The sequence below is a fragment of the Mytilus edulis genome, chromosome 5, assembly GCF_963676685.1.
Source record: "Mytilus edulis chromosome 5, xbMytEdul2.2, whole genome shotgun sequence".
NCBI classification, from domain to species: domain Eukaryota; kingdom Metazoa; phylum Mollusca; class Bivalvia; order Mytilida; family Mytilidae; genus Mytilus; species Mytilus edulis.
In genome coordinates this window covers 23,013,232-23,027,110 of record NC_092348.1, presented here as the reverse complement: position 1 = coordinate 23,027,110, position 13,879 = coordinate 23,013,232, and the positions used below count along the sequence as shown (strand labels likewise).

General features: G+C 30.3%; 1 protein-coding gene across 2 annotated transcripts in view; it reads left to right on the top strand.

Annotated features, from left to right (window-relative positions):
• The first annotated feature begins 1,392 nt into the window (after nt 1-1,392).
• The window catches only part of LOC139523200 (thyrotropin-releasing hormone receptor-like), a 105,580-nt gene continuing 93,093 nt past the window's right edge, over nt 1,393-13,879 (top strand). For both annotated transcript variants that reach the window (XM_071317018.1, XM_071317019.1), the window contains exon 1: nt 1,393-2,212. In XM_071317018.1, coding sequence (XP_071173119.1) covers nt 1,466-2,212 — 747 coding nt within the window. In that variant the 5' untranslated portion in view covers nt 1,393-1,465. The remainder of the gene's footprint in view (nt 2,213-13,879) is intronic.

The window sequence follows — 13,879 nt, the reverse complement described above, 5'->3', positions numbered from 1 at the left end:
TGTCATTTATTCAATTGATATGATTTTAGTTGATGTAATTTCGTATTAATTATGTATTATAATTGCATATTAATTATGTATTATAATTGCATATTAATTATGTATTATAATTGCATATCAATTATGTATTATAATTGCATATTAATTATGAACTTTTATGTCAAATGTCAAATGTTTTATTTGCAAATTGTATTTTTTTGCATTTTATGATTTTGAATAAATGACCTTTTTTTCGTCAATCTTGTTTTTATAGATATAGCAAAACAAGCTCAAACTCTGGCTGACATGTTTATATGTCAATAAGTTTATGGTATCTGTCTGTCTGTCTTAAAATCATTTATTGCACCAATTATTTGAGAGGCAATATTTCAGTCCTAATCCGTTATATCCTTTTTGTCCCAGTGGCATTTCAAATTGCCCAACCAACCTTACAGTCGATCTTCTATTACAAGACATACCTATTGTATTTTTTTGTTATTGTCATGAACATAAATAAAAATAATTGGTGTCCGGGCGTAAAGTAATCAACAATCATTCAAATTCGTCAATTATTTCATTTAAACATTACACGAAGAAAATGTATCATCTTAAATTTCTATTCAAATCACACGATAATTATGCAAACTGAAACGGTTTTAAGTTAGTTTTTGCCGAAACTCTGAAAAAGTCTGAACGCTCATCTCATTTCTTTAAATATCTTTTTTAAGTATTGTCTTTATTTACTGATTGGATACAGTCTATCATATATTATTATGTAGGACAATTATGGAACTATGGTTATTAAAAGATTTTATAAAGGGTTTATGCCTAATTAAGACATTTGAAGTTTAGTACTTGACATAAAATATGTAGTTTTCGTGTAAAGCAATGTATTCAATTGAAGACCAAACTACATTTTGTATCTCGTATACGCGATTTTTTAGCATTGATGGATTGCAAATTTGACTTTAATTATATTCCGAAAATCATCAATACATTCAGAAAAAAACTTCAATATATGAAATCGAGGAATCCTTTTTAACGACAGTGTATAACTAAAATATATCACATTTAAAAAACACATCCACTCCACTCCATTAAAAATCTGTTGCAAATTAGATCTAATTGAATCGTATCGCAATAATTTTGTCTCACACTTCATCATTGTTTCTTAATCAAATATAAAATTTACATTGTTCACATCGCGTAATGTAAATCCACAAGAAATCTCCACTTTCAAAGATCAGGAAGCAGATTTTAATCGCTGTGTAATTGTAGCAACACATGTTATTAGTATATAATCTAAGGCGATAAAACGTCACCAATGATTTATTATTGTAACTGTCAATTGATACGTATAACTGTATTGATTGGCTAAAAAGCGAGGGATGGTTCTACTATATGATTTCTAATGCTCATGAATGAAAGTGTGCAATTATCTTTAATAGTGACTTAGTTTCAATCTATCGTCAACACATTTTTGAAAATGAATGAAAAAACAAATGAATCGATTGTTTTGTCAGTACTGAAGAACGAGAGCACAACGAATTCAATGTATTATCCCAAAATATATCAAATTATTTCCGTTTTGTTTGGAATTATTATTTTTCTCGTTGGATTTTTCGGAAATATACTGGTAGTGATAATTGTTTCAAAAAGCCGGAAAATGCGTTCTCCTACCAACTGTTATTTAATAAGTTTAGCTGTAGCGGATATTTTGGTGCTTTTTTCAGCTACTTTGCCTGCGATTCCTGAACCTTTCTTTGAGATGCAACAATGGCCATGGGGAAGAGCAATGTGTTCTATCTTAGTTTTTCTGCAATATTTAGGAGTTGATGCCTCATCGCTATCCATAACAGCGTTCACAATAGAACGATACATAGCAATATGCCATCCTATGACGGCACAACGCATGTGTACTATACGAAGGGCCAAAAAAATTATTTGTGGTATTTGGATATTTTCTATCTTGTATTGTTCTCCGTGGCTAGGTCTTACAATTATTATAAAAGCAGGTGACAAAAGCATCTGTACTTTCCGACTTGAAAGAGAGCAGTATAATGTTTACTATTTAGCGGATTTAATCGTGTTTTATGCAATTCCGTTGTGTATTGCTGCAATCCTGTATGCCTTAATTGCAAGAATATTGTTTGGAACTACTATAGCCTCAGTACGAGGGGGGCAACATCGAGACGCATCGCATGCTCGATCGGCAACAAGTTCTAGGAAACAGGTAAGTAAATTTAATATACTCAGCTTTTAAAATAATCAAAGATTCCAAGCACAAAGCTCCTTGTTGATTATAGTATTGTATGCAATATTTACTACGCTTTCTCTAAGTCACGAAAGCTTGTTCTTTTATTTTGAATCTCCTGCTTGTTATACAAGATATATATTACGAATATTGCAGTTGATTTTAACACATTTATATAAGAAAACAAATTACAATATATTGAAATTATTTTAAAATGTGTAACATTTTTAGAGTTACTTGGAATTCTGAATAACAATGAACATATTGAGGACATTGTTACATAAGTTAAATTGTTGTTGTTTCAAGCTATACTGTTCTCAAATTGATATTGGTTTTTTGTCGAGAAAATCATTTGCGCGTTTTCTGCAAGTATCAATCAGACAGTGGCACTTCCTTTGTTAGTGCTTTATATTTTTGTTGTGAATGTAGCGAAAGTATATAGAACACTAATAAGTCCTTAGAGTACTTTTGTCCAATTATATTCATAATCGAAATACCAAGGATTTTCTTATCCCAGACATAGATAACCTTAGCCGTATTTGACACAACTTTTGGGAATTTTGGGTCATCAATGTTCTTCAACTTTGTTCTTATTTGGCATTCTAACTATTTTGATTAGAGCGTCACTGATGAGTCTTATGTCGAATGAACGTGAGTTTGACGTATTATATATTAAGCCTGGTATCTTTGATAATTATTAACTTGTACTGCGATTAAAATTGTATTTACAACCATTGCCAGATGTAAATATTAGTATAACAAAAACAATACCCCTGAAAAATGAAGTATGACCACAGTTGTTATAGAAAAGTCAGAATTTAATTCGCTATAAATGAGACCCGCTTGCATTTCTTTACAAACGAGTTGATGTTGCATATCTTACATGTATAGACCATCAACAAAATAGGAATTGCATATATGAGGAAATATAATATACATGTATATATTGATGTAACTGCATTTCTAGACGACAAAAATAAAACAAAAGAACACAACCATACAAGCGTCTTTACAATGCTGCGAGTTGTTGATAGTAGTTATTTGGTATTATTATGCTTTTGTCATGTTTAATATTGATGTTCTATGTGAAGCAGGATATGCTAACACAGCCAGATCACGCAAAAATTACCCTAATGTTTTAGGGGTCGGTGTTGCTCAGTCTTTGGTTTTATGTGTTGTGCTTTGTCTACTGTTGTTTGTCATTTAGTCTTTTTTTTTCATTTTAAGTCATGGCGTTGTCAGGTTATTTTCGACGTGTGAGTTTGAAAGCCCCTGTGGTATTTTTCGACACTCTTTTTTATGTATATGAATGGTAACATTTAAAGAAAGATGTGTTATAATTGCCAATGAGACAACTCTCAAAATCATAGTTCACTCAAAACCAATGATATCTTACAAACACGCTGTTCTGCTGGTTCAGTATTAAGACAGCATATACAAATAAATTCAACGATTGTAGAATGCCTCTATATGACATGATATAGATCAAATTTGTTGGGACTTCTTTGTACTTTATAAAATGCAAGTAAAGTATAAATGGTCGAAATACGTTCATTGATAATATTTATTAAAGGAAACATGATACGACTCGTCCTGTTTTTCAATAATGGGTATTTTTTCACATTAAAATTGGCATTCATACCTTATCCCCTTTTTATTAACATGTAAATATGTAAATTTTAAACCATATGCTTTAAAAAATAATATCAGCAAATTCAAATGAAGCAAGCAGTGAAGACAGTGAACAGATAATAGTGTATATTTCAACGTTATAGTATTTGATATTTCTATTGTTAAAAAATGTATAAATCAATACTTATAGATTTGTAACAAAATATAACTCAATACAAAACTTAGGATATGAAAAAAAGCTTCAAAGATATTACAAGTCTATCTGACAAGATAAAATCAGCATAATAGTGTTATCTTGAAAACTAATAGCGTATTATTTCAATACTATAAACATATGTCAGAATTATCAATATACATACAAAACGAAAAGACAATACTACGCAGCTTGTATAAAAAATACTATATGATGCAAAGTGAAGAAATGAAGGAATGAGCAACCTGTCACATATTAAATGAATTTTATGAATTAATTGCATACATCATTGATAGTCCCAGATGCAATAAATTGCCATGAAATGAATAACTGAAAAAAACAAATTATAACATGTTTTGTTGGTCTCCAATGTAAATGTTATAAGGTTAATTTTAATGTGTCTGTATCTCTGTACACTGTTTTCCTTTATGCTATTTACATTTTGTTGTTATACCCGTATAAACCAGCAGCCAATAGTTCATTGACGCGGTCGTTGTTTTCTGTCTTCCTTTATATATTTTCTTATTCTGGACGAATTGGAAACAAACCATTAAAGGTCAAGACAATTGTCTTTAAAATCTGCACAAAAACTTCATTGACATGATACAACTCCTAGCGAGAGAAAGCTTTAAACTTGAAGAATACATTGATACACTCAATTCACTGTTATTGTATAGATATGTAACCAAGGAAAACGGTAAATTTATACTAAAATGCATGAGTTTGTTGAAGTATATATAGAATTAAAATTTGAATATGGAAACTAGAGATAGTTTAAATGAAATTTCATTTGAGGACCAATTTGGCTCAAATTGTATCGTATACATTAACATGGAATACCATCACACAAAAACAAAACGATTGTGTGGTTCAACGATTGCAGTAATTGATATTATTAATTTGGTATCTACCTGTTTCTTAAATGTCGTTTCAAGGGGGGTGGATTAAAAGTTGAAAGCACATAATACTAGTAAAAAAAATTCTCCACCAAAAACAGGGTTGGAACTCGTGTGTTCTAGAAGGGTATGCATATTCTGCTCCACATGTTTCATCCGTCGTGTTACTCATGTGCACGTTTATGTTTGAAGCTATACGTACGTAAATGAGTACATATACTAATAATACCGTGTTGTAAAAAACTGTTTAGTACAAAACGCCCTAGATGACTTTTGACAATTACGAAAACAAGTGTGAAGATCTTCCTTTTTTATTCGTGGGTTTACTGTGACGATACTTATAGAATACGTCATTGCATATCGTACCAATAATTATTGTTGTCACGACTTACAGAAATTTACAGTCTTGCTAATTTGAGGTGCAAACTTTGAAACAATTGTAATGCCTATGAATAAATGTAAAATGTATCTTCCTTTTAAAAGTTTTATTATCATTAGTCTAAGTTATCATTTTATAGCTAATCTATGGGGAAAAGTAATCATATCAGACAATTTTTCTATTATTTAGGAAATAATTAGAATAACGAATAAGGTGCAGATTAACACAATTGAAATTGTATTTATAAAATTCTGAATCGCATACACAGAGCACAATACCTGTAGTGTTTAGCATTTCTGTTGTTTTTATATAGAGTATACCGTTACCATTGGGTTTCCTGTTTGAATTGTTTTACACTATTTAAATCGGGGCCCTTTATAGCTTGCTGTTCGGTATGAGCCTAGTGGGACTTAGTCTGGTACCCAGCCGTTATTGAAATTCTTGATAAAATTTTGTATATTCCGAAGGCATACTCGATATTTGACAGAGGAAACTTTTACTGCAAATAAAGAAATAACAAATCCTTCGTAGGAAAACATACATCTTAATTTATGATGCATATCATTTACTTTGAGTAAAATCAGAAAGAAAATCACAACGGACTACTATAACCAGGTTGTTATATTGTAAAACATTTTAACTGAATTTCTATATTAATACTATTCCTATTTTCTGTTGTTAAAATGAGGAAAAGGAACAAACTTTCATGAATGAAGTTAATTTGATCAGTCATCAAACAGGATTTGTTATTTCTGTTAGAAAATATAATTATTGAGGAAGAAAAGATAAGTCGACTAAAAAGAAAGCAAATTAATTCGATATTATTCCGAGAATCTTTAATAAATAGGTTTATTACAGTTGTACCCCATGACTCCGAGGAAAAGAGGGAAAAATAATATCGACCTGCTGCCGTCGTTTGTATGTTTAAATAGAGAGATGAATCTATTCCTTGGGATGATTTCAGAAAGCAACATAATTTCACAGTTGATAAGAATTCAGACTCTACACATAATAATAATTTATAGAGTACACAATATACTTTCCGTTGCTGAGAACTAATCTACCTTATATACTCACTTTTCATTTGCTATGCACGTTTGAATGAAGCTATATTCAAACTCGTTATTCTTCTGAAAGTCTTTCAACAAAGCAGATTATCAATTAGAAACTAAAATGCAAAAATAACCTTTGTCATCCTTGATATCTCAACTTCGGTGTAAACGTAAGACAAACATCAACAATAACCAAATGAAAAGCATCTTATGTATACCAATAAAAAGAATATATTAAGACAGAAGTGATCAGAATTTGAAAAAAAACACGGGTTATTAATGTCTTATTTCTTCTTTTTCTAAATGGATTCCTTTTATAGAAATATTTATGACCAATAGTCGTTAATTATGGCGTTTAATTCTATGAAATGACTTTTTGATTCGTTTAAAAGTAACATATTTATCTTTATTACGTGTATTTCATCAACTAAATGTCATCTACAAATACGTCACATGTATTAATCTTAAACTAGAAAATTTAAATATTTAAAGTTAGTTTTAGAATTTCTTCACTGTTGTGTCATATTTATAGTTTAGATAAATAACAATACAACACATAAGTTATTCAGGCCTATTTTTAGAATTCCTTTACTTATTTAAATTAGAGTAAAAACAGAAAAGAGGGAATACTAACGGCGCCAGAACTTTCCTAAAATGTAAATTTGAATATGCAAAATCGGTTGATGAATGCTGAGTTTAAGTATTGACGCCATCTCTATTATCTTGTATTTTGTAATTATTTCTGAATGTATAGTACATGAGTTATCCTGGCTGAATAAAAATCTCAGAAAATATATAACTGAGAAAGTAAATGATGAAATCACATTGAAGAAACAGTAAAATCAACAATAACATTTTCTGAAATGAACTGTTAAGTATGAAAATAATCAGAACGAATATATAAAAAAAAGAGATAAAGTACTAATTTATTATAGTAAAATTATAATAGCTCCATCATAATGACGAAAACAGTCACTTCGTAATGAGTTTAAGTCTGAGTTGGTCAATTTGATCTGACAATTGTCTGATAACAGGTCAAGTGTGTCGTGTTGATGAATATCAAGGCATTGTTTACAAAAATTCATATAGATATGTTTTTGGTCGTGAGTATTGTTGACAAATTCAATGTGTCACAGTTATCTCATACTTTCGATTTCATTCCATTCATTATTTAACTAAGGGAAAGACAGCACCCGAAATGATAGCCTTTGTATTGTTTAATTTTGGAAAAAATTTCGTCTTTCAGCAAATTGACTGCATTTTACAGAACACCACCTTAAAAGGTCAAAAATACAAGGACCAGTTTCGTCATAAGTTTGCACCAATATTGCTATTAAATATATAAATGGTTGCTTTAAACAATTTCATTTTCAGTGAAAAATGTAGATGTATACTTTGAAATACATGTTCCATATCTAAAACTGTTTAACCTTACATAAACTTATCTATGAGTTTGACTGTCCCTTTGGTATCTTTCGTCCCTCTTTCCCTATTAAAGGTATTATTCTTGATTCATTTGATTCGTTTTTCTTCGTTTGTCTTCTTTAAAAGTTATTTTGGTTTGACAAGACATTTTTCAGAAATATGATTAACAGACAATGGAAAACCATTTCATATGAAGCTAGAGGTATTATCTTGGTTTATCTTTTAATTCCTTCTGACATGTGCAAAAATCGAACTGGGATTCAGTATCGTTTATATAGGATATCAATGTCGTCTTATTTGCGTCATTTGTCAAAGAAAAAATAAATACGCTCAGACATATAATATTTATTTTCGTTTTAGATCTATCCTCCTACTACCATATTCATGCATATTCTATTTCATTCATGCAATTCAAATTGTAACTGTTTGAAGCGTAGATTAAGAAGCATCCATTTCTAATGCAATGTATGGGCACATGAACAATGATATCTAATCGTTTTCAATATCAAGTTGATAGTACAATTAAGGTGAATATTTTGTGAACCGATGTTATTTAAACATCAAGTGTATCTCTCCAGGCATGATACAGACAAGCTTTAACCGCTTATAGATGAATATTTAAAAGCCTGCGATGTATCAGAAACGAAACAATAGACAACTTTCGAGTTCAGTGCATTTCCGTCAAAAACTTTGGTTTCAATATTGAGCGAGTAGTTGGAGACTATGATGCTATACAGCACAAATTATTCAGCAAATTGAGATCTCATAATTGTAAATAAGAACTGCTGTCATTAGGGAATAGTGATAAATGACATACAGAACACACATTATTTCTATTAGTGCAAGGATACAGGCGATCCCCTCTATCTGGTAAATGACGTCACAAAGGCGCGCATTATTGACGAGTTTTTTTCCGGTGACGAATGAACTCGGAAGTGGTCTATTGAACAGCTATGACAAAAGAAGACGTTAAAAATAGCTAAATCCATCTGAGATCAACTTAAGTAGTATGTTAAATTTGATATTATCTGGATACATATGTTTATATTTTTCTAGCTCAAAGGTGCTACTTTGTTTATAAAAAAAAGTATAAGTTTTGTTAGATCTGGTAACATAAGGAGGGTGACAAATACTACTTTTGTTCTTTTTACGAATAACCGGCTAACGAATTCGAGATATCGGTAATATGTATACAAACTGTCTCATAAGAGTTTGATATTCAAAAACATCTTGGTATATTGTATTATCCAGAATAGTATCTGATGGATATATCATAAGACCATCTTCACACATTAAAATCGGCTCAGACAGTTTATTACCTTTTACAAAAAAAAAGGTAATGCTTATCATTTAATTCTAATACAAAATGATAAATTTATTAGACATGTTAAATGTAAGTTGCATGAGAAGGGTGGTGACAATTTAATGAACTTTCTCGGAAATGATTTGTTTTTCATTTCTTCTTACGTAAAAACATAAGGACTGTTACTTCGGTCATCATATATTAGTTTTCTAAACATAATTTTGGCTGGGTTCATTTTGGCTTTTAGTTCTTTTTCGATTTTTGCCATGATATTTTCGGTTTTTTTCCCCAATATTTTGACCATCCCTTTTGAATTATCCGCATTTCATTTACTAAACTAGCATTATGTATATGCATTAAAATTGTATTTATAATCTTCTCTGCTCAATAGATTTAAAACACTGTCAAGCTAAATCTTTCTGTAGTATATCAATCAGCAGCGTAAGTCTTTGAAGCATGGTTGTATACACTCCAAAGAAAAAATTGTCAAAACAACTTTTATTTCAATACAATTGATTCTGAGACCATAAAATCACAATAATATTCAATATTTGAAAAGTTACTCATAAACATGTTTGATGTTTCATGTTGCGACCTCTTTTATGATAGCATTTTGTTATCATAAGGACTTGTCATTACTTCTATACAGTAATTTTTAATAATGAAAGCTGCAAAAGTACATAAATCTGAAAAGAAGATATCAAAAGAAAAACTGACAGCTGCTATAATTCAAAAGAAACGAGTTTAAATGATCAAAAATAAATCAGCCAAGATTAGACGCATGTACAAAGAAAAAAATAAACTCAGAACTACACTACTATCACTTTTATCTTGTCTTGACAAATGCCGTTTTGAAATATTGCAATTTTTGACAGGCTATATACTTCATTAGTTGTAACAAATATCTAAAACTATATTTCATAGGGGAAGTAATGCAATACTTGTTGTTCTGAAGATAAGTTTTGTTTGGTTATATTTGCTTTCTAAAAGTCAATATATAGTCCAAAGTTTTATTTTCGACATTTAGTTGTAATGTAAGACACATCAATGCTAGAATCCTTTTTGATTATTACCTTCCAAAATATAGCTTATTTGTCATAGTCCTGCATAGCTTTTATGAATAAAAGTTTTGCTTGTAACATATGCTTACATATATAAACCAACAAATAGCAAAAAATATTAATAGTAGATGTAGCATCGGAATTGCACATAACCATGTTTTTTAATATACATATACAACAAACGTAACTTTTTATAGCAACTTCATTTCATTAAGAAAAGAACTTGTCAGAGAAATCTAAAATCACAACACGGATTTGGTGATTTGATAAGAACACAACGTTTAGCACTTTTGTGTTAATTCGTTGTGGCATATTTTTTTTCAATTGGTGAAGGAAATGCTTCAGAGGAAAACTACCGACAAAAATGTCCTTATTTTAAAACGTTCAAGTGTTTATTATAATTTTATGAAGTGTTCTTGATACTGGACGATCATTGTCATCAAAAACTTAGTCATCATCATAGAAAAGTATGAGTTGCTTTTTTCTTTTTTTAAATATATACCTCGTATAATATCCGATGAATTTGTTTGCTTTTTATGCGTTCTCATAATAGTCTTATTGTAAATATACTTATATTGTAACGTCGAGAAGACTTCATAAGTATGTTTTCCTTGTGTTAAAAATGTATATCTATTTTTCTCAGATTTAGCAAATAAATAAAGGCAACAGTAGTATACCGCTGTACAAACTCATAAACTATGGACAAAAACAAAATCGGGGTAACAAACTAAAACTGAGGGAGACGCATTAAATATAAGAGGAGAACAACGACACAACACTACAATGCAACACACACAGAAACGGACCAAGCATCAGACAAAACCCCACGAGAACAACAAATATAACATCAAAACCAAACACATGAATCTGGGATAGACAAGCACCGCGACACGTCTTATCGCAATGTGAATTTACACTAAAAATAAGAGAAAATAAACGACGCAACGTTAAAATGTAACACCCACAGAAACAAACTATAATATAACAATGGCCATATTCCTGACTTGGTACAGGACATTTGTAAAGGAAAAAATGGTGCGTTGAACCTGGTTTTGTGGCAACAAAACCTCCCTCTTTTATAGCCATGTGAAATATAACATTAAAATGACAACTCAACACCACAGGACTACAATAAAAATAAATTGAATAACACAACTGACAAAGAAACACACGAACAACAGCCAACAAAAGGCAACAAGTTGAAATTTTAATATGCCAGAAGTGCATTTTATCCACACAAGATCTACTAGTGACGCCCAGATACAAAAGTTTGAAAGCCGAAACAAGCACAAAGTCGAACAGCATTGAGGACCAAAAGATAAAAAAAGTTGTGTCAAAAACGGCCATGGTTTTCTGTTAGTTACCAGAACATCCCTATTATTCAGAATAATTTATACTTTTGCAAACAGTAAATTTATAAAATTACTAAACAAAAGCTGCACATGATAAAACTGAAATATTAACTAATTACAGGAAACAACTGAAATACATTACATAACCAGACATTTGCAACACAAATGTAGACACATCCGAATAAGTTTAAACTTCAACGCCAAGTGACGTCATATTTGAAATTGTAAAAAATGACAAAAAAATGACGTCATTTGAATTTGTAAAACTATCGACTTTCAGTAAAATATTTGAAAATTCTAGCACATTCATGTAAGCCCGTGTGGATTTGAACCCACAATATCCGTGTTGACAAGCACTTGGTAGAGCCGTCTTAATTATTTGACCACTCGGCTCATGACGATAATGTATGTATAAATAACAATAACATGATAAGTTATATTAAAAAGTAAAATAACAACAATACCTAACTCCGAGAAATATACAAAAAGAGATGTCTGCAATCAAATAGCCAGACCAAATGTTCAAACGCATCAAACAAATAACAACAGATCCACATTTTCTGTCTGTTCGCAAAAACTGATCACAATTTCAAAGATACAAAATTTACCAAAATAAAGAAATTAAAAATTATTTCTACTGCAACTAGTTGTGTGTATTTCCTAAATATAGTAACACAGCTATATTATGTGCAATATCAAATACATCATGGAACACTTTTTCCACTGACAGAGATAAAAACAAGTTTGAAATGTATATTACAATTTGAATAGTTATTAATGTACTTATGTACGTTACAGTATAAAAGCAATATAAAAGTCGATGTCATAGAAATATGAAATGTTTTGTATTCGGCACAAAATTACGAAAAGGATAGGTATAGCCTCGCTCTTCCTCAATTTCACAGCCTCATACTAAAAGAATTTGACCTTTTTCTGACATTGACCTAATATTGCATATATACGCAATCATATGTCCACGCATAAGGCATGGAAAAAAGTAAAATCACAAAAATACTAAACTCAGAGGAAAATCCAATCGGAAAGTCCATAATCAACTTGCAAAATCAAATGACAAAACAATTTAATAACCTTCCTTACCAGTCGGGCGTTTTTATGTCTAAGATTATCAATTCATTTTGAAAAAAAGAGGGGCAATACTGATAGGCGACTATCTAAAACAAGCAATTGAGATCTACTTCCAGTAAATAACAAAATAATATTAAAAAAAGGCACAGAAAGATAAAAATCACAAAACAATTATGTATAAAACTTTAACAAACGCAATGAGACTTTGTCTTGTACGGCGAATACACAACTTTCGATTTATCTCAATCGGTTAAGAGTTCAAAATATGTAACCTGAAATTTGTTCAAGAAAACCCTTTATTCTTTGATATTGATAATACGAAATAATTTCAATTACCGGTAAACAGAAAGTTATCAAGGATAACAGGTATACTAATGAATTGGTAAACCAAGTAAATGATATGGAGTTTAATAATATTTTGAATAACTCGACACTTGACACATTCGAGGAAATAAATTAAGGCATAAGTAGTATACCGCGGTTCGAAATTCATAAATCGACTGAGAAAAAATTATCCGGGTAATAAACCAAAACTGAGAAAAACACGTAAAATATAAGAGGAGAACTACGACATTACAGAAATACAACACTAAAATGTAACACACACAGAAATGAACTATAATATAACAATAAAACTGGCTAATTTAAGCACACTATCGAACTGAAAAGTATTTACATCAGCGTCTTTGTTCATTACATTTACTTAAGTTTTGGTTCTTAAATTGTACAGGCTTTTTATTGTAAATATGACAGCTTTGTTATAATTCTGGTTAATAACTAAGTAATGGGGCTCGTTAAGTTTCCTCTTCGTCTGTTTAAGAGAGAAAAGGCGATAAGGTAACTAAAGAATTCATGGATATGTCCGGTTTATTTAACCATTATGATTACTGATAATGACAAATGATTTCTGGGAGTACATTTGGCATATTTATTCCAAAAGTGCACATATATTGAGTTCATCGGAAATAAGACGTAAACAAGAAATACGACATTGGCAATCTCGCTTTAGATGAAATGGTACCAATAACGTATCAGATGATGGTATTGATGTAGATTCAATTTCAATGTTCCAATTTCATTACACGACTGTTTAAACAGTGGTTATTTAATGAGGATTTGATGCATGTATATGATAAATATGAATAAAATTATCATTTTGATTAAATAACTGTGTTTAGAAGAACCTGGCAAAGCATATTTACAAAATGTCATTCATCATAAATGAAATTAGATGTTAATCTTCTATTACTCGTATCATCTTGTAATA